Source organism: Salvelinus alpinus, chromosome 39, assembly GCF_045679555.1.
Source record: "Salvelinus alpinus chromosome 39, SLU_Salpinus.1, whole genome shotgun sequence".
Lineage (NCBI taxonomy): Eukaryota > Metazoa > Chordata > Actinopteri > Salmoniformes > Salmonidae > Salvelinus > Salvelinus alpinus.
In genome coordinates this window covers 8,713,166-8,734,232 of record NC_092124.1, presented here as the reverse complement: position 1 = coordinate 8,734,232, position 21,067 = coordinate 8,713,166, and the positions used below count along the sequence as shown (strand labels likewise).

The 21,067-nt window shown below is 41.5% G+C and overlaps 2 protein-coding genes across 3 annotated transcripts in view; one reads left to right on the top strand and one right to left on the bottom strand.

The window, feature by feature from the left end:
• Nucleotides 1-21,067, bottom strand: part of LOC139566744 (uncharacterized) — a 324,355-nt gene that overhangs the window by 79,414 nt on the left and 223,874 nt on the right. The window lies entirely within an intron of this gene.
• On the top strand, nucleotides 1,104-17,384 carry LOC139566775 (uncharacterized). 2 transcript variants are annotated; one of them, XM_071388077.1, is made up of 7 exons: nucleotides 1,104-1,580; nucleotides 2,009-2,133; nucleotides 2,291-2,464; nucleotides 9,290-9,454; nucleotides 9,839-9,950; nucleotides 10,163-10,290; nucleotides 16,191-17,384. In XM_071388077.1, exons 1-7 carry the CDS (start codon nucleotides 1,322-1,324, stop codon nucleotides 16,311-16,313), a joined length of 1,086 nt encoding a protein of 361 aa, XP_071244178.1. In that variant the 5' UTR covers nucleotides 1,104-1,321; the 3' UTR covers nucleotides 16,314-17,384. The 2 variants fall into 2 exon arrangements, with proteins under 2 accessions (XP_071244178.1, XP_071244176.1); XM_071388075.1 differs by lacking the exon at nucleotides 16,191-17,384 and having other exon boundaries at nucleotides 10,163-14,474.

The following is a 21,067-nucleotide window of genomic DNA, read 5'->3' as shown; positions in this document are numbered from 1 at the left end:
TCCTAAAGCTGAGTGGGGTGTGTTGGGTTGTGTACCCTTAGGGGCAGGATGGGGAGATCCAGCCTTATTGTGTGCAAGTAAAGAGAGCTCTACAGTACTATTATGCGTATGATAAGAATTACAGTGACCTCCATAATTATTTGGACAGTGAAGCATTTTTTCTTCTTTTGGCTCTATACTCAGTGTGGATTTGAAATCAAACAATGATTGATAAAGTCAAAGTGCAGACTGTCAGCTATAATTTGAGGGTATTTTCATTCATATCGGGTAAACCATTTAGAAATTACAGCACTTTTTGTACATAGACCCCCCATTTTAGGCGAGAAAATTATTGGGACAAATGCACTTGTGTGTTAAAGTATTTGGTCCCACATTCATTGCACGCAATGACTAAAGCTTGTGACTATACACATTTGTTGGATGCATTTGCTGTTTGTTTTGGTTGTGTTTCAGAAATGTTTTTTCCCAATAGAAATGAATGGTAAATAATATTGTGTCAATTGAGTCACTTTTATTGTAAATAAGAATAGAATGTTTCTAAACACTTCTATATGAATGTGGATGCTACCATGATTACGGATAATCCTGAATGAATCGTGAATAATGATGAGTGAGAAAGTTAGACGCACAAATATCATACCCCAAACACATCATTACAATAACAGGAGAGGTTAGCATTTTTGGGGGGTATGACATTTGTGAGTCTATAACTTTCTCACTCATCATTATTCACGATTCATTCATAATTATCCGTAAGCATGGTAGCATCCACATTCATGTATAAAAGTGTTTAGAAACATGTTATTCTTATTTACAATAAGTGACACAAAGGGTCATATCAGATTGTGTAGAAATTCATCAATGTAGCAATTTTTGGGTAATCTAAAGCTAAGACAGTTTACTATTTACCTTACTGGGGTGATGTAGATGGAATTGTATTGTATTTGATTCTACTCTGTTCTTGCTAACACACTTATTTCTAAACAAGTCTGCTCTCAGATTTAAAAAATACTGACTGATAGTACCGTATTTCAAAAAACAGCGCACATAGTTTTTCATTTAACCACAACCTATGAGCTATGACTCCACCCAATAACATCCTTTCTCTTCAGTGTTAACGGAAATGAAAAGTGACCTAGAACAATTACCACGTTAGCGTTTTATTGTTGTTATTTAGACGTTTATTAAAACCCTGGAACTCAAACTATGACTAATTTAACTGCACAGCATCACATACTTACACCAGGTAGTGTTTAATTCGCGTTGAAGACAGGGCATGTTTGATAGATGTTATCTAGGTAACGCTAGCTAGTTGCTAACAATGGCTAACTGTATGGTTTTTCACACTCAAATAGCCTCCATTATGGAGGTGCTAGCGAATGCAGCCGTGGCTGACATCTGTAAACTCGTAGACGACGACTATGCGGTGTTTCGTTTGGAAATTTCTCAAAGCCAGAAAGAAAACAGGGCATTGCGAAGGAAACTACAGCTATTCGAACTGAAGGTGGCACGGGAGCGCGTCCTCGCTTGTCGCCCTAGTAGTGTCAAGATCCTCGACCGATACAGAGGAATGGCAAGAGGTACATTTAGCAGAAGGCCAAGGCTGAGCGGCCTGTCGCTGTTCATATATAGCTAAGTGCCTGTCTTCCATTACCCTCTGCTCATATGTTCAGATGTGTTACCCAGAATTGGGTCATGGTCAGTTTTTGGATAATATACAATAATTCCCCTAATTACTTAGCTATATTGCACAATGACACTATCATATTCTAACCATGTTCTTGATTTACGGCATGTCCTATTATTTACTCAATAAAAACAATATGATGCCTGGAACATAATCAATCAGTCTGTAAATAGTATATCAAGAAGTTATGCGAATTGTTACCTTACATCCTTGTCAATTCTATACTTTTTTCAAACTGTCAATAGTGTACAGTATAGCTTTGAGCATTGACAGTAGCTAACATAAACACCTCTTTTACCCCAATTACTCTCTCGGGTGAAGGACAGCTCACTGGAGGCAATAGGAGCTTTGTGAAGCCAGCGGGACACAATACATGGAGAGATAACCAACCAGATACTGTTGATGAGGGAAATGGAGAGTCAACCCAGCATGTTATCGTGATAGAGGTTAGTGTAATAGTGTTACATTAAAATTACAGTACATCAAATGTGACCAGTTTATTTCAGAAAGGCTCAGCTATTAATTTGCTTAAATTTTAATTGATCTGCCGTAGGGGAGCTTGTGAGACTTCCCTACAACAATGTTATCCAATGCTTGTGTCAGTCTGCAGATGCAGATGCTGCAGGTCTTGGGGTCAAGCAACACAGGTCTGAAGGAGAGGAGGGCCCAAGGCAAAGCGGAGACATCCAGACTGGAGTGGTTGGAGCGCCCTATGAAGCCATGGAGGACCCCACCACCTCTGCGCCCCAGCCCAGGACCCGACGTAGCGTCACGGAGGTCAGTGGAAGGCCCGACTCCGTCCTCAAGTCAGAGACAGACACCACGGCTTTAACTGTAACACACAGGCTCTTACACACAGGATCAGACCCAGAGAGGCTGGTGCTGGAAAGACTGGTCTGTCCTCCTGCTCCTGGCTCAGAGTATTTACCGGTATTTCACCAGAGCCAGAGGATGGTTCATTCCGGTAGGGATGGCTATTGTGACGCGTTAGACGCTGGCGGTGATGAGCCGTCTTGCTCTTACACTACAGAGATGGACCCTGGCAACATGCCCTTGGGTTTAGAGACACAGACTGATCTGTCTAAAGGGGACTGGAACCGGTACAGTAGTAGTCTATACGCTGAAGGGTCCCTAGATAAGAAAGGGGAGGTTATAGTCGTAGATGAGGTGACTGTGAAAGTGGAGAGCGACGCTCCTCTGACATGGAATGTAGACGAGACTCACGTAGGGGAAGGACACTCTCAGGGCAACACCAGTGACTTTTTAGACTACAGGGAAAGCATAGAGACAAATGTAAATGTTGCGACCCACTCCCCTATGCACGTGTTCAGGGATCTTGACCCAGTGTCCACATCAATGGCACCTTCCGATTCACACGGCCGCGTCCTTTTCAGTCAGGCATTGAATTCAAACGACAGGGCTAGAGCCCAGTCTCAGGGAGGGGGAGTCACATCAGGTGATAGTAAAGATAAATGGTTCTTCTGCATGTTCTGTAACAAAGGCTTCAGCTGCCCCCAGAAGGTGGAGATCCACCAGAGGGTCCACACAGGGGGAAAACCCTTCAGCTGTACCCAGTGTCATATGCGCTTCGCCCAGGCTCGTGACCTGAAGAGGCACCAGAGGGTCCACACAGGGGTGAAACCCTATAGCTGCCCCCAGTGTGAGAAGAGGTTCTCCCGCCAGGACCATCTGAAAATGCACCTGAAGGTCCACACAGGAGAGAGGCCGTTCGCCTGTACGCACTGCGGGAAGAGGTTCTCAGAGAGGAGATACCTCAGGATACACCAGCAGAAAAACCATTCCACTCTATAACATAGAAATGAACCATTCCACTGGATAGCTTATAGAACAAAACCTTGCATTAAAGACAAAGATTATTTTTTTATTGTTGTCAGCAGAAAAGATCCACAGATGCATTTGGAATAACGAGAGTTAAGCCCAATTCAGACACAACAGCCGACATGAGACAAGATGAAACTATCTAGTTTTAGAATGTTATGTTGTACAACAGCTGACTAAAGACGGGGTATTCAGATCAAGAAGACGAGACGTGCAGTTGAGATCGTTTCCACGTGGCAGCATCATGTTGTGGGGGGGCTTTGCTGCAGGAGGGACTGGTGCACTTCACAAAATAGATGGCATCATGAGGCAGGGGAAATTATGTGGATATATTGAAGCAACATCTCAAGACATCAGTCAGGAAGTTAAAGCTTGGTCGCAAATGGGTCTTCCAAATGGACAATGACCCCAAGCATACTTCCAAAGTTGTGGCAAAATGGCTTAAGGACAACAAAGTCAAGGTATTGGAGTGGCCATCACAAAGCCCTGACCTCAATCCTATAGAAAATCTGTGGGCAGAACTGAAAAAGCGTGTGCAAGCAAGGAGGCCTACAAACCTGACTCAGTTACACCAGCTCTGTCAGGAGGAATGGGCCAAAATTCACCCAACTTATTGTGGGAAGCTTGTGGAAGGCTACCCGAAACGTTTGACCCAAGTTAAACAATTTAACCAAATACTAATTGAGTGTATGTAAACTTCTGACCCACTGGGAATGTGATGAAAGAAATAAAAGCTGAAATAAATCATTCTCTCTACTATTATTCTGACATTTCACATTCTTAAAATAAAGTGGTGATCCTAACTGACCAAATTTTTACTAGGATGAAATGTCAGGAATTGTGAAAAACTGAGTTTAAATGTATTTGGATAAGGTGTATGTAAACTTACGACTTCAACTGTACATGCACCAGAAACAGGGTACACTTTGGGCCCAATCCCGATTTAGGAATTTATGCCTTTCCTACGCACTTCTCAGTATTTGGTATTCAGACTTACCTTATTCAGTCGCATAATGCTCTCTGCAGGTGTGGCTACCTTGCACGCTCTGAATACATTTAATTAAACTGCTGAAAACCTTCCCACTTGCTCCAAATTTTGGTGTTTTCAGCACATTCATCTTACATGTAATTTAGCAGACACTCTTACCCAGAGTGACTTACAGTGAGTAGTGAGTGCATACATTTTGATACTTTTTCTTACTGGTCCCCCACGGGAATCGAATTCACGACCCTGGCGTTGCAAGTGCCATGCTCTACCAACTGAGCCACACAGGACTTTATTCCGCTTAAACCATCCCTTTAAATACGGCGTACCTTTTGAATTAGAATTATGTCGACAGCCTCAATAGAATACATCGAGAGAACGGGTCAGAATATAGGGATCATTGAAAGAAAGCCATCTATGCCTATTCGTTTCTGTTTCAGCACCAACTGGTAGATTTAAAAATACTCTTGTAGATTATGTAGGCACATTTTTGGGTTAGGAAAGTATGTATAAATAAAAATAAACGTTTTGGACAGCCTTTACGCACAAAATATAATGATGAATAAAAAATGGTGGTTCGATTCATCCTGAAAGTTGTCATATTCAGGTTCAAGCCTTAAAATATTGGAAGGTGGAAAAAAGTGTACAATAGGGATTGAACAGTAATCCTATAAATCTACCCTAATTTCTTACTAATCGTGGAGCAGTATGACAACAGTCCAGTCATCGTGAACCGTGCGCCAGGCTCCAGGTTTAAACTGCTACGTGGGGCCTGAGTTCCATAATGATTCAATTAGGCTACATGTCCCAAATTATTGCACAACGTTAGGCTGTTATGAGCCACTAATGCTAGCCACCCTCACTTAGGAACAATTTACAAATCAAATCAACATTTATTTGTCACATGCGCCGAATACAACAAGTGTGTGAGAGATCTGACCAGGAAAGAAAGGTAAACAGAATGGAATGACGCTAAATAAATGTGTGTGGGTATTACTGACGTTGGCTCTCGATATTGGCTAATATTTAACATGATACAAATTTTAAAATAAAACGAAGAAAAGCCCGGGCATATAATCAAAACATTCTAAAGTGCATACATCAACTAGGCAGGTTCAGCCCTACAGAAGCCTATAGTTTGGGTCTCCAAATTTCATCCACGCAAATTATGAGGGCACACAATTAAAATTCGGAATAACGGCAGCGCTATTTACATTTTATTTCACTGTGGAAAAGGGGCCGCAATACATGTCATGTTGATATGATTTTCGGTTTGCTTCCATATGACTGGTTTCACCTTTGCCTCCAGGGATCATAAGGAAAAATAATCTAAAACAATTGCCATGTGTATTTACAATCCCCTTTTCCAAACAGATTACTAATTTACATAGCTCTTATTAATTTATAAATTACAGTGCATGGAGAATGCTGTCATTTATATCAGTAAAAATAAAGTAGATACTTTTTCCACTTGGAATATGGCAGATTGGCTCGACCTTGTGCATGGTTTCCTCGCGCGTAAAGGTGTTGGAATTGTGAGGGGAATTAAGTCAAGGTTGGAATACGGCGTATCTGGACACAGCTCCGCCACACCTTCATTTATTCTAGCTCAACCTCAAACAAATAGTGGGTGAATAGTATGCTATTCAAATGCCTAAGTTCAAGGTCAGAATACAAATAGAGAGAAAAGCGCATAAAAAGTGAATTACGTTCCATTTACGCACGCTTAAATCGGGTCAGAATCGGAGCCTTAGAAACTTGTCAGATAAATATCAGCAAAATAGCTAGCTAGTTCTCTGCAAAGCTAGCTCCTTAAGACCGTCGTGTCTCATCTTATGTATCTGAACTGAGTTTAACAGATTTCATTGTTGAATATTCCTGGGTGGAATATTGCATCTAGACATTGTGGGATATGCAGTCTCTAATGAAAGTCTACACACCCCTTGCACAGTCTTCACATTTTGCTGCCTTCAAATTAAATCTAAAAAGGGATTCAATTCGTTTTTTCCCTACCTATCTACACAACCTACTCCACATTTTCAAAGTGAAAGAAAAATTATAGATCATTTTCCAAATGTATAAAAAAAAAAAAAAACGACCATGTCTTGATTGCATATCTTCACAACCCAGAGTTAATACTTGGCGGAAGCACTTTTTACAGCCACGACAGCTGTAAATAATTTTGAATAAGATTCTACCAACTTTGCACAACTCTTAGGGCAACATATATCCATTGTTTTTGTCAAAATTGCTGTAGCTCAGTAAATTTGGTTGGGAATCATTGATGGCGAGCAATATTCAAACCTCTCTGATTTTCAAGACTGGACTACTCAAATACTCAACACCTCTTGGAAAGCTATTCTGGTGTGTCTTTGGCATTACATGTGTGTAATTGTAATGCTGAAAAATAAAACATTATCCCAGGGTTTTTAGAAGACCGAGGGGAGATTTCCTCAAACTTTTTAGCTGGGCTTTGCTCCTTTCATATTTATTTTGATCCTGACAAAGTCCCTGCCGGTGACAAGCATACCCATAACATAACGCTGTCACACTATGATCTATAATCTTTCATTCACTTTGAAAATGTGAAGTAGCTTGTGTAGATCGCTAGGAAGAACTTTCAATTTAATACTGTGTGTATACACTGTGCAAGAGGTGTGGAGACTTTCAGCAGGCACTTTAAGGTATATATAACCCTAATAATACTGTTACCTATTGTGTTTGTACTGTGTAAGCTATATGATGTTCCCAAATGCCTATTTTTATTACTTCCGTTCAATTGCTTAAGTTTTTTTCTAAGACACTTTTAATAAGAAAGTTAATGCAGTTGATCAAGTACATGCAGATTTTTGTATGTGTGGTTTTCATATGGTGTATTTTAAAGATGCAATATGCAGAAATCACTCTGCCATTTCCTGGTTGCTAAAATTCTAATATGCCTATTTTCAGTTTGTGACAAAACAAGCAGTCATTGTGTAGAGAATCATTGTACCATCTAAACTCGCTGTGAAATATGTTTTCCAAATGTTGTATTTTCAGCTGTTTAAAGCTGGTGTACAAAACCGAAAGTAAAAGACGCAAAAATTAAACTTAAGGGGAAGCATGGAACAGATTTACCACACATAGAACAGATCTACCACTTTTTAGACTTATAGACAGACCTATAACTCACATTTCTATGGGTATTTGGTCAGGTTGCACAAAAAGTTACATATTGCAGCTTTAAAACTTGTTTATGTTTAATAGAATAAAAAGTCCCTTTTTGTTTTTAAGACTTTCATTGAGAATTTCTTTAGTACACATCACATCTGGTCTCACCCTGTTCTGCATGCATACATTTATATGCCAGCAGCATACCACTGCTGGCTTGCTTCTGAAGCTAAGCAGGGTTGGTCCTGGTCAGTCCCTGGATGGGAGACCAGATGCTGATGGAAGTGGTGTTGGAGGGCCAGTAGGAGGCACTCTTTCCTCTGGTCTAAAAAGTATCCCAATGCCCCAGGGCAGTGATTGGGGACACTGCCCTGTGTAGGGTGCCGTTTTTCGGATGGGATGTTAAACGGGTGTCCTGACTCTCTGAGGTCATTAAAGATCCCATGGCACTTATCGTAAGAGTAGGGGTGTTAACCTTGGCGTCGTGGCTATATTCCCAATCTGGCTCTCAAACCATCACGGTCACCTAATAATCCCCAGTTTACAATTGGCTCTTTCATCCCCCTCTAACTATTCCCCAGGTCGTTGCTGTAAATGAGAACGTGTTCTCAGTCAACTTACCTGGAAAAATAAATAAATACACACAACGGTGCTTTATAACCATTATAGACTTACTAAATATACCTACACACTAATAAACACCTACTGTACAAGTCAAAACACACTGAACAAAAATATAATGTAGTAAGTGTTGGTCCCATGTTTCATGAGCTGAAAGAAAAATCCCAGACGTTTTCCATATGCACAAATTTGCTTACATCCCTGTTAGTGAACATTTCTCATTTGCCAAGATAATCCATCCACCTGACAGTTGTGGCATATCAAGAAGCTGAATAAACAGCATGGCCATTACACAGGTGCACCTTGTGCTGGGGGCAATAAAAGGCCACTATAAAATGTGACGTTTTGTCACAACACAATGCCACAGATGTCTCAAGTTTTGAGGGAGCGTGCAATTGGCATGCTGACTGCAGGAATGTCCACCATAGCTGTTGCTAGAGAATCTAATGTTAATTTCTCTACCATAAACTCCAACTTCTCTGAACTTGGTAGTATGTCCAATTGGCCTCACAACTATAGACCACGTCAGCCCAGGAGTATTTCTGTCTGTAATAAAGCCCTTTTGTGGGAGAAAAACTCATTATGATTGGCTGGGCCTGGCTGCCAAGTGGGTGGGCCTATGCCCTCCAAGGCCCACCCATGGCTCCACCCCTGCCCAGTCATTTGAAATCCATAGATTAGGGCCTAATGAATTTATTTCAATTGATTGATTCCCTTAAATGAACTGTAACTCTGTGAAATCTTTGAAAATGTTTCGTGTTGCGTTTATTTTTGTATAGTTTAGTTGGGTTTGGCTGATGACAACTTTTGAATTATAATAGGCGACTCATATTTACCAACAACATATTTATGTCCACCATGATGGGCTTAACAACAACAGTATAGGCCTCAAACGTATTGGGGATGGGTAAACACTCCATGTTGAAAGTGTGTTCATTATCTGTGTGTGTGTGTGTACGTACCTGAGGGAGTGTATGTTTGTAATCTGTATCACCTGTCTCTTCCAGGAGGATCAGGGTCCAGAGGTGCTGCTGGTGAAGGAGGAGGGGTTTGAGGAGGGTCTGGGGAACCCTGAGGGGACCATGGTCATGGAGGACAACCAGACTACACCTCCTCCTGAACCCACAGAGGAACCAGCTGAGCAGCACAGGACCACACACAGTCTCACTGAGGTGAGCCCACTATAAACTACTGTCTGTATGGTATTAGGTCAGGGTCTATATCCACAAAGCCTCAGAGTAGGAGTGCTGATTTAGGATCAGTTTTCCTTTTAGATAATAATGAATGACTATGCAGACATTTGGGGACCTGATCTTCGATCAGCACTTCTACTCTAATACTCTTTGTGGATACAGGCCCAGGTCTTGATTCATTTTGTGTGGGACCATGCCTTTGAAAATATCAAACCATTAAATAGTATGAAGTGATCAAATCAACTAACATGTTTGCATAGTACTCATAGCAATCCCTCATTGGCCAATCAGAAGATGCTCCATAGCAGGGTGCCCATATCAGATTTCTTGATCCAACATCCTCTCACTCTGTATCTCTTACAGTCAGTAGACATGGAGGATGGGAAGCCTGATCTGCTGCTGGTCAAAGAGGAGACAATAGAAGACGGACCAGAGAGCATTGATCTGCTGACTGGATTAAAGATGGGGGAGCAAGGTAAGGGAGAAATACATATAGCCTACATACAGTAATAGATCTTCAATGGGAATAGTAATACAGCACATTGAAGTGATGTGCCTATTTTTTTTCTTCATTCAATACATCAAATGAAATCAATAGAACTTATGTTTGCATAGAAAAACACATTATAATGTCTGAACTTGACTCAAAAAAATGTTTAAAGTCTATTTTCTAACCTCTTCCGGCAGTTAGTTGGCTGGAGGCTAACAGAGAAGACTGGGCGACCATCTTGGATTACCAGACCCAGACGGGTGCAGCCAGGGGCCTAAGGGACAACATCACTGAGCAGGCCAGGACTAGAGGCGACATAGTGGAGGTCAGTGGATGGGACAACCTCCTCAACTCTGGGCCGGGGAACACCACTGTTAACCATAACCAGAAACAGACAGTCGAACCAAAAACAACATCTGAACATAGTCTCCATGACAACAGGGCGAGGCATAACTTTGGTCTGCGGGGACGGGGTGGTGTCGGAATGCCGCGGGATAGAACACACACAGACTCGGCTAGCGATGCTCCGTCCTGCTCCTATAGTTGTGAGGCAGAGAGACTGATGGCGCCTCAGGTTACCCCCCTAACAGGTGCTGCCTTCAGCCTGCCTTCTATAGGATCTATCAACTGGAACATTGACCCTGTGACAACACAGACACTCCCTGGCCTTCGTCCTCCTCACACTCTCCTAATGTTAAACCAGACCTCAGACAATGCCAGACCTCAGACACTAAATGGCTACACAAGCCCATTGACAAATGACAGTAGTAGAGACAGAATCAGTAAAGGTGGCAGCGCCATAGAGAAGCGCTTCACGTGTTCATTCTGTGGGAAAGCCTTCAGTTTCCCCCAACAGGTGGAGATCCACCAGAGGATGCACACGGGGGAGAAACCATATGGCTGCCACCTGTGCCGGGCCACTTTCTCCCAATCGTCCAGCCTGAATAGGCACCAAAGAGTCCACACAGGGGAGAAACCCTTCAGCTGTACCCAGTGTAACATGCGCTTTGCCCATGCTGGCAACCTGAAGAGACACCAGAGGGTCCACACAGGGGAGAAACAATACAGCTGACCCCAGTGTGAGAAAGGATTCTCCTGCTAGCACCAGCTGAAGGTCCACATGGGAGAGAGGTGGTTCGCACTGCAGGAGGAGGTTCTCAGAAAGGAGCTACCTCAAGATACACCTGCAGAAAAAACATTCCACTTAATAGCGTCTGCGGTTTAGATTAAACCCTGCATTAAAGACAAAGATGAATTGTCATTATTGTCAGTAGAAAATATATTTTTGATTTTACCTTTATTTAAACAGGGAGTTAACATTGAGATCAGGGTCTCTTTCACAAGGGAGCTCTGCATATACAATGAATAGGATAAAATAAAATCAGATACAATGTAAAACAAAGAAATACAGCACAACACAAATATTCAAGAAAAACAGTTACATTCCTCAGTAAGAATTGCATGAGCGGCACCAGAACATCCAATTGTAATGTATTTTGTAGTTGCTTCCAGCAATGAGGTGCATTTATAACTAAAAGTGGATTTACCTAGTTCGGTGGAGACCCGAGGAACTTCAAGAGTTAACCAACAAAGTTAGGTAAGTTGGAAACTTGTGTAGTAAAGACTTGTAAACAAAAAGGGACGTTAATGAGGACCAGCCAACCTTTTGATACAGGATGCAGTGGTGAGTGTTACACAGATGCATTTGGAATTACGAGAGTAACAGATGTGTTGAATATTCCTGGGTAGTCTATATTGTATCCAGACATTTAGTGATGTCAGGCATATACAGTGCCTTCAGAAAGTATTCACACCTCTTGACTTTTTCCACATTTTGTTGTGTTCCAGCCTGCATTTAAAATGTTGATTTTTTTTTGTCACTGGCCTAAAAGCCAGTGACAAAAAAGCAGTCAATAAGTAAGTATTTAAATACTTTAAATAATTATTTAAAAGCAGTCAATAAGTATTCAACCCCTAAATATGTTCAGGAGTAAAAATGAGCTTAACAAGTCACATAATAAGTTGTATGGACTCACTCTGTGTGCAATAATAGTGTTTAACATGATTCATGAATGACTACCCCATCTCTGTACCCCACACATACAATTATCTGTAAGGGTCCCGCATGCGAGCAATGAATTTCAACCACAAAGACCAGGGAGGTTTTCCAATGCCTCTCAAAGAAGGGCATCTATTGGTAGATGGGTAAAAAAAAAGCAGACATTGAATATCCCTTTGAGCTTGGTGAAGTTATTACACTTTGGATGGTGTATCAATACACTAAAGTAATACTGCAAGAAATGTGGCAACGCAATTAACTTTTTGTCCAGAATACAAAGTGTTATGTTTGGAGCAAAAACAATACAAGACATTACTGAGTACAACTCTCCACATTTTCAAGCATAGTGGTGGCTGCATCATGTTATGGGAATGCTTGTAATCGTTAAGGATTGCAGTGTTTTTCAGGATAAAAAAGAAACGGAATGGAGCTAAGCAAAATCCTAGAGGAAAACCTGGTTCAGTCTGCTTTCCACCAGACACTGGGAGATTAATTCACCTTTGCAGGACAGTAACCTAAAACACAAGGCCAAATCTACACTTCCTTACCAAGAAACAGTGAATTTTACAGTTTTGACTTACATCTACTTGAGAATCTATGGCAAGACCTGAAAATGGTTATCTAGCATTGATTAACAAGCAATTTGACCGAGCTTGATGCAGTTTAAATGCAGGTTTAGAAAGCTCTTGGAGACTTACACAGAAAGATTCACAGGTTTAATCGCTGCCAAAAGTGTTTCTACAAAGTATTGTCTCGGGTGTAAATACTTTTGTCTCGGGTGTGAATAAGACATTTCTGTACTTCATTTTCAATAAAATTTCAAAAAACATGTTTTCACTGTCATTATGGGGTATTGCGTGTAGATGGGTAAGCATTTTTTTTTTAATACATTTGGAATTCAGGTTGTAACACAACATGTGGAATAAGTCAAGGGGTATGAATACATTCTGAAGGCACTGTAGTCTAATCCAATGAGAGGGGACTGGAACCAGTACAGTAGTAGTGTAAACTCTGAAGGGTCCCTAGATAAGAAAGGAGAGGGTCTGGTCGTAGATGAGGTGACTGTGAAAGTGGAGGGCGACGCTCTTCTGACATGGAATTCAGACGAGACTCAGTTACGAGGAGGACACTCGCAGGGAAACACTAGTGACTTCTTAGACTACAGGGAAGCTTAGAGACATCCAAATGTCGCAACCCACCCCCATTTACATGGCTCTTTCCATTAAATAGACTAACCAGGTGAATCCAGGTGAATGCTATGATCCCTTATTGATGTCACTTATTAAATCTACTTCAATCAGTGTATATGAAGTGGAGGAGACAGGTTAAAGAAGGATTTTTAAGCCTTGAGACATGGATAGTGTATGTGTGCCATTTAGAGGGTGAATGCGCAAGACAAAATATTTAAGTGCCTTTGAAAGGGGTATGGTAATAGGTGCCAGGCGCACCGGTTTGTGTGTATCAAGAACTGCAATGCTGCTGGGTTTTTCACACTCAACATTTTCCTGTGTGTATCAAGAATGGTCTACCACCCAAATTACATCCAGCCAACTTGACACAACTGTGGGAAGCCTTTGAGTCAACATGGGCCAGCATCCCTGTGGAACGCTTTCGAAACCCTGTGGAGTCCATGCCCCGACAAATTGAGGCTGTTGAGGGCAAAAGGGAGGGTTACAACTCAATATTAGGAAGGTGTTCCTAATGTTTGGTATACTCAGTGTGTTTGTGTATATATAAAGATGTCTATAGACATTATGAATAGAAAAGGTGTGTACAGCCAGCATTAGTTATATATGACGAGCCTTGACTAGAATACAGTATATACATAGGAAGTGGGTAAAACAGTATATAAACATTAAAGTGACCTGTGTTCAATTACTATGTACATAGGGCAGCAGTCGAAGGTGAAGGGTAGAGTACGAGGTGGTAGCCGGCTATTAACAGTGAATAAGGTTCAGGGCAGGGTACTGAGCGGAGGCCAGCTAGTGGTGACTATTTAATAGTCTGATGGCCTGGAGCTAGAAGCTGTTTTTCATTCTCTCGGTCCCAGCATTGTCTCCACCGTCTAGATGGTAGTGGGGTGATGTTAGTGGAATTAAATAATTCCTCTACTCATTAATTAAATTCAATCTGTCTATTTATAAGAATTTGTAAGATACTTATTAACATAAAATAGACAGGATACAGTCTTATTAAAATTAGATAATAGTGTTTATTCTCGGAGCACACTGCCATTTGATCATAAACACAGGTTTATATACAAGATATGACGTCATAGGTTACAGAATAAGTCTCATTGTCCTGACAAATAGAAAACAGGTTCAAAAGTTCATTCCAACTTCACAGCACACACATATGACACATAATATAATCAATTATCCTGAAGGCTCACTATAATTTATTACCACTTTAGCAGACAACTCAAGATAATGGAAGACCTAAAAAGTTACCCACAGCCTTATCTAAACATCTCAGGGCTAAGTTGGGTCAGTTCAACCATAGTTTAATGACCCTTTCTGCTTACTTTATAACCCACAACACAAATCTCTTTTCACCAGGCGTGCAGAGTTCAATTAGTTATAGTTTTATCTAAAGCTAGAATTTGTTTTAACTATTTATTAACAAAATTCCTAACAGGTGAACAGGCCTGTCTCCTCACCTTCATCTACACTGATTTGAAGTGGATTTAACAAGTGACATCAATAACGGATCATATCTTTAAAAAAATATATAAACGCAACAATTTCAAAGATTTTACTGAGTTACAGTTCCTATAAGGAAATCAGTCAATTTAAATTAATTCATTAGGTCCTAATCTATGGATTTCACATGACTGGGAATACAGATATGCATCTGTTGGTCACATTTTTTTACATTTACATTTTAGTCATTTAGCAGACGCTCTTATCCAGAGCGACTTACAGTAGAGTACATACATTTTATTACATTTTTACATACTGAGACAAGGATATCCCTACCGGCCAAGAGCAGACGCTCTTATCCAGAGCGACTTACAGTAGAGTGCATACATTTTATAAAAAAAATTTTTACATACTGAGACAAGGATATCCCTACCGGCCAAACCCTCCCTACCGGCCAAACCCTCCCTAACCCGGACGACGCTATGCCAATTGTGCGTCGCCCCACGGATCTCCCGGTTGCGGCCGGCTGCGACAGAGCCTGGGCGCGAACCCAGCCCAGCCTGGGCGCGAACCCAGAGACTCTGGTGGCGCAGCTAGCACTGCGATGCAGTGCCCTAGACCACTGCGCCACCCGGTCACAGATACCTTTAAAAAAAAAGATAAGTGCGTGGATGAGAGAACCACCATTTGCCTCATGCAGTACGACACATCTCCTTCGTATAGAGTTGATCAGGCTGTTGATTGTGGCCTGTGGAATGTTGTCCCACTCCTCTTCAATGGCTGTGTAAAGTTTCTGGATATTGGCAGGAACTGGAACACGCGGTCTTACACATCGATCCAGAGCATCCCAAACATGCTCAATGTTGTCTGGTGAGTATGCAGGCCATGAAAGAAGTGGGAAATGTTCAGCTTCCAGGAACCGTGTACAGATCCTTGTGACATGGGGCTATACATTATCATGCTGAAACATGAGGTGATGGTGGCGGATGAATGGTAAAACAATGAGACTCAGGATCTCGTCACGGTATCTTTTTGTGCATTCAAATTGCCATCAATAAAATGCAATTGTGTAAATTATCTATAGCTTATGCCTGCCCATACCATAACTCCACCACCACGGGGCATTCTGTTCACAGTGTTGACGTCAGCAAACCGCTTGCAGACAAGACACCATACACACTGCCATCTGCCCGGTACAGTTGAAACTGGAATTAATTTGTGAAGAGCACACTTCCCAAGCGGGCCAGTGGCCATCCAAGGTGAGCATTTGCCCACTGAAGTCGGTTACGACGACGAACTGCAGGCAGGTCAAGACCCTGGTGAGGGCGACAAGATGGTTTTCAATGGGAATAGTGATGCGCCTGGCTATACTTTTTTCTTCATTCATAAAATGAAACAACTTGTGTTTACATACAAAAAAAACACAAACATAATGTATAAACTTCAGCAGGTAATTGACAAAATACTTCATATGTCGAGTTCTCTGCCATGTTTGTAAAGTATTTTTCTAACCTCTTTCTGCAGGTTGTTGGCTGGAGGCTAACAGAGGAGACTGGGGAGCCATCTTGGATTCCCAGACCCAGACTGGTGCAGCCAAGGGCCCAGTGGACAACATCACTGAGCAGGCCAGGACCAGAGGTGACATAGTGGAGGTCAGCGGATGGGACAGCGTCCTCAACTCTGGACTGGGGAACAACATTGTTGACCACTACCAGAAACAGACAGTTGAACACAAAACAACATCTGCGGGGAGGTGTCCGTATGCAGCTGGAGAGAACAGACACAGACTCGGCTAGCGATGCTCTGTCCTGCTCCTATAGTTGTGATTCAGAGAGACTGATGGCGCCTCAGGTTAACTCTAACAGGTGCTGCCTTCACCATGCCTTCTATAGGATCTATCAATTGGAACATGGACCCTGCAACAACACAGACACTCCCTGGCCTTCATCCTCCTCACACTCTCCTAATGTTAAACCAAACCTCAGACAATGCCAGTGCATCAACACTAAATGGCTACACAAGCCTATTGACAAATGACAGTAGTAGTAACGCTATCAACAGATCTTGTGGCAAAGAGTAGCGCTTCCCGTGTTCGTTCTGTGGGAAAGCCTTCAGTTTCCCCCAACAGGTGGAGATCCACCAGATGATGCACACAGGGGAGAAACCATTCGGCTGCCACCTGTGTCGGGCCAGTTTCTCCCATTCCTCCAAGCTGAAGAGGTACCAGAGAGTCCACACATGGGAGAAACCATACAGCTGCCCCCAGTGTGATAAGAGGTTCTCCCACCAGCACCACCTGAAGAGGCACCTGAAGGTCCACACGAGAGAGAGGCTGTTTGCCTGTACGCACTGAAAATGCAGAAAATACACACAGCGCGTGTATAATGTAGAACTAGTTAGATTGTAATGAATTCTGTTGGATTTGGATGTATAGGAAAGTGGATGAGGTGAACTGAGGATGATGAGGCAGAGTAGATGATTATGGTGATGGTGTCTGTAAAAATGCTTTGTCCCTTTAGGTTGATACTGTTTTATACTGAGATAATGACAGTGCCTTAATGAATGTTTACTTGACGTGAGGTCGTGTGTAATGTAATGTTGAACCTTTTCCAAAGTATTCTAAAATGAATGTTTTCATTTATCGTTTTGTGCAATAAAAGTAATGTAGTTCACAGTTGACTATATGACCATTTTGTTTAAATTAAATACAAAATTGACTCTGTACTAACTGACTGGTTTTTGTTTGTGTCATTGCAGGGACTGAGTTTTACTTATTACAGTCGAAACAAAACATTATACTTAATTCTTGAATCAAAACTTAAAAACAGGTCTCCTTGAGTGGCGCAATGGTCTAAGAGATCCTGGTTGTGGCGCAGTGTGCCACTAGAGATCCTGGTTCAAGTCCAGGCCCTGTCTCAGCCGTCCACGACTGGGAGACCCATGGGGCGGCGCACAATTGGCCCAGCGTCATCCGTGTTAGGGGAGGGTTTGGGGAGATGTTCTTGTCCCATCGCGCACTAGCGACTCTTGACATGGGCCCGCTACAGGTGCGCCCGGCCCGCCAGGTGTTTCCTCTGGCTTCCGGGTTCAGCGGGCATTGTGTCAAGAAGCAGTGCAGCTTGGATGGGATGCGTTTCAGAGGACGAATGACCTTCGCCTCTCCCGAGTTAAAAAATACTAACTTGAAAATAAACTCCAATGGCTCCATAATGTTAGGTACTTAAATCACAGTGATTGGCTTGACTGTGGTTATAATATCGTGTTTACAGCGAAGAATTTCTTATATAAACCTTCATATTCTCTTCTGTGGAATTTGTGTTTACAGTCAGAGCTCAGACACGAGATGTATGTGACAGGGTCTACAGACAATCACGGATTACAAAGGGAAAACCAGCCATGTCGCGGACACCAACGTCTTGCTCCCAGACAAGCTAAACACCTTCTGGTGGGGATCATATTTCCAAATTCCCTGAGTGCCCTGTTAGGGTGAAAGAGGTTGAGGTGTCAAGGATCAGTGCTGTACAGCAAATCTCCTATGTGGAGGCGGTGAAGAAAGTTGAAGAGGCCACAGTTCTGAAGAAGATATGGCAGTGGATGCAAATGTTATACGTCAATCAAGTGATCTGGATACACTTATTGTGAATAAGGTGTATTTTGTAGCATTTATAGCTACAGTTATTAACTGTACTGCACAAGTGTCCAATAAGCTGGACATCATTATATCTGTAGCCAAGACGATTTTTGGCCTCCAAGACTTAACAGCAGAAGCTGTTAAGGACAACTGTAGCCAGGAAATGTCCCGCCCTCACAGGATCGTTCTGAGCTTGTGTATCAACCTGACTAGAACAGAAAAGCAGGCTGATTTAGTTAAATTAAAGAAATGTTATGTGTATTATTTTGTACACCACATTTTTTGTGAGGGGACGGGACGGGGGACTTTATTATCCACCTCTACAGTAGGTGGCTGAATGCACATATAATTGTTGCAAACGCCATTATACCAAAGAATAATAGTGAAGTGACCAACAACAATTTCCACGTTATCGGTTTTTATTTAGACATTTATTCAGGGTGGGTATAATTTGTGGAACGTTCCAACAGGAATCCGTTCCAAAAACTCCGTAAATATCAAGGTTGCCAACAAAAAACGCATACAGTCGTATAACAGTAGAATGACATACCGGGTAGGGAGTGAGCTATGTAATTACGTTTTTCACTCACCACGTTTATTCGGAAAAATGTCTCTTCGTTCTGCTAGCCTCCACCATTTCTCGTTCGTTGGTTTAGTTATTATTTCCGGTGTTCCTGCATTTGCCGGTGAACTCTGTTGCGCCTCAATTAGGGAATCGCTGTGGTTGAAATGTAACTAATGACCGCTAGTCCCAGTATTTTTGTAGCTAGGTGGCTTGTACACAATTGTTACCGATGATACTGTATATACCTACTCTTACTACAGAAACATGCATTTTGCCAAGTTCTCTCTGTGTTAATCCTGTTTCCCAAATATAGCAGGTAACTTGTGTCTGTCGATGTTGTTGAGTTCATCTTGCCTAGTTAAATAAAGATTAAATAAATTAGAACATTTAAAATATATACTTTGACCTATTTCAGGTAACCCCAAGATGCTTGATTCACTACACCTGCTTTTGAATAACTTTCCAGTCGTTTTTGCTTTACATTGCGACTTTTGAACGTCTGTTTATTGGATATATATATTAGTGTCTAATAAAAAAGAGCAACGTATGTAAAGCATCCTATCTGTTTTAAGGTTATAGTGTGTGTGTATATGTGTGTGTAGTGTAGGTCCTCTTGATGTCCACTAGGTGTCAGCACGGCTTCAATAATGTCACACCAGGTTCACAACATGTTTTCATGTGTCACAAATCAAATTGTATTTGTCACATGCGCCGAATACTACATGTGTAGACCTTGCAGTGAAATGCTGAAATTAAGCCCTTAACCAACAATTTAGTTGTAAGAAAAATAAGAAATAAAAGTAACAAATAATTAAAGATCAGCAGTAAAATAAAAACAGCGAGCCTATATACATGGGGTACCGGTACAGAGTCAATGTGTCGGGGCACCTGTTAGTCGAGGTAATTGAGGTGTTCCTTTCAAGTCCAGTGGTGTAAATTACTTAACAAAAATGTATTTAAACTACTCCACTACATTCCGTTTATATCTTTTTTTTTTTGTATCTGTACTTTTACTCTTTCTGTTTCTTTAGAACATTATATTTTACTTCACCACATTTCTAAAGAAAATAATATTTTTTTTACTCCATACAGTTTCCCTGGCACCCAAAAGTACTTTTTGCATTTTGAATGCTAAGCCGGACAGGAAAATGGTCCAATTCACACACTTATCAAGAGAACATCCCTACTGCCTCTGATCTAGCAGACTCACTAAACACATGCTTCGTTTGTAAATTATGAGTGTTCCCATGGCTATTTCTTAAATAAAAATACAAGAGAATTGTGCTGTCTGGTTGGCTTAATATATGGAAGGTCAAATCATTTATACTTTTACCACTGATACTTAAGTATCTTTTAGCAATGACATTTACTTAGTATTTTACTGGGTGACTTTTACTTGAGACATTTTCTATTAACATATCTTTACTTTTACTCAAGTATGACAATTGGGTACTTTTTCAACCACTGTTCAAGACGTTTAGCACCCAATATCCAACATTCACTTGGTGGCTTGAAGTAGGAGTGCTGAACTAGGATCTGTTTAGCATTTGTGAGTAGAATGAATAACATTACTTTGACGGGGGGAGGGGGGTAGTGATTCCAGTTCAGCACTCTTAGCCTGAGACATTTCATAAATGCGTACAGAGGAGCACTTTTTTACAATCAGCTTTGCCTAGATCATTCTGACTCAGTTGTCTCTGGAATGAGATTATATGGACAGGGGTGGGTTTGATCATAGATCAGCACTCCTACTCAACACCAGTTGCTGTACCCTAACATTTTATAATCCAATTTCCCTTGCTGTCTATGTCCTTCCGGAACCCCACCTCAACATTGTTCTGTCAAGGCAACAAAAGCAAGTTGGCATGCTCTTGAAAGGAATTTAACTCACAACCTCTCCTTTGGGAATTCACCACCATAACTACTACTACAACTATTTTTAAACTATCTTAACATGTGGCTTTCTTCAGGGGGACCAAGACTAGGAACACCTTTGAATGGTCTACAAAGAATGGCCCCAGGTAAAAGTTGGCTTTTGCAGAGTATGGTTGTATTGTTACTCCACAGCATAGTATGTTATCACAACTCTATTGAAATTACATTTGAAACAAGGTGTCACTTCATTCTTGCTATTTGATGGGAACTAGCCCCTTTTCCCCTACATACCTCTTGTTTGCTCTTTCAGGCCCACAAAGGCAACACGAA

Excerpts from the sequence above, each read along its gene's own strand:
- LOC139566775 (XM_071388075.1), top strand. The coding sequence starts at position 1,322 with ATGGCTAACTGTATGGTTTTTCACACTCAAATAGCCTCCATTATGGAG. Across the intron at positions 2,465-9,289 it reads CCCGACGTAGCGTCACGGAG|GAGGATCAGGGTCCAGAGGT; the intron begins GTCAGTGGAAGG and ends TGTCTCTTCCAG. Across the intron at positions 9,455-9,838 it reads CCACACACAGTCTCACTGAG|TCAGTAGACATGGAGGATGG; the intron begins GTGAGCCCACTA and ends TATCTCTTACAG.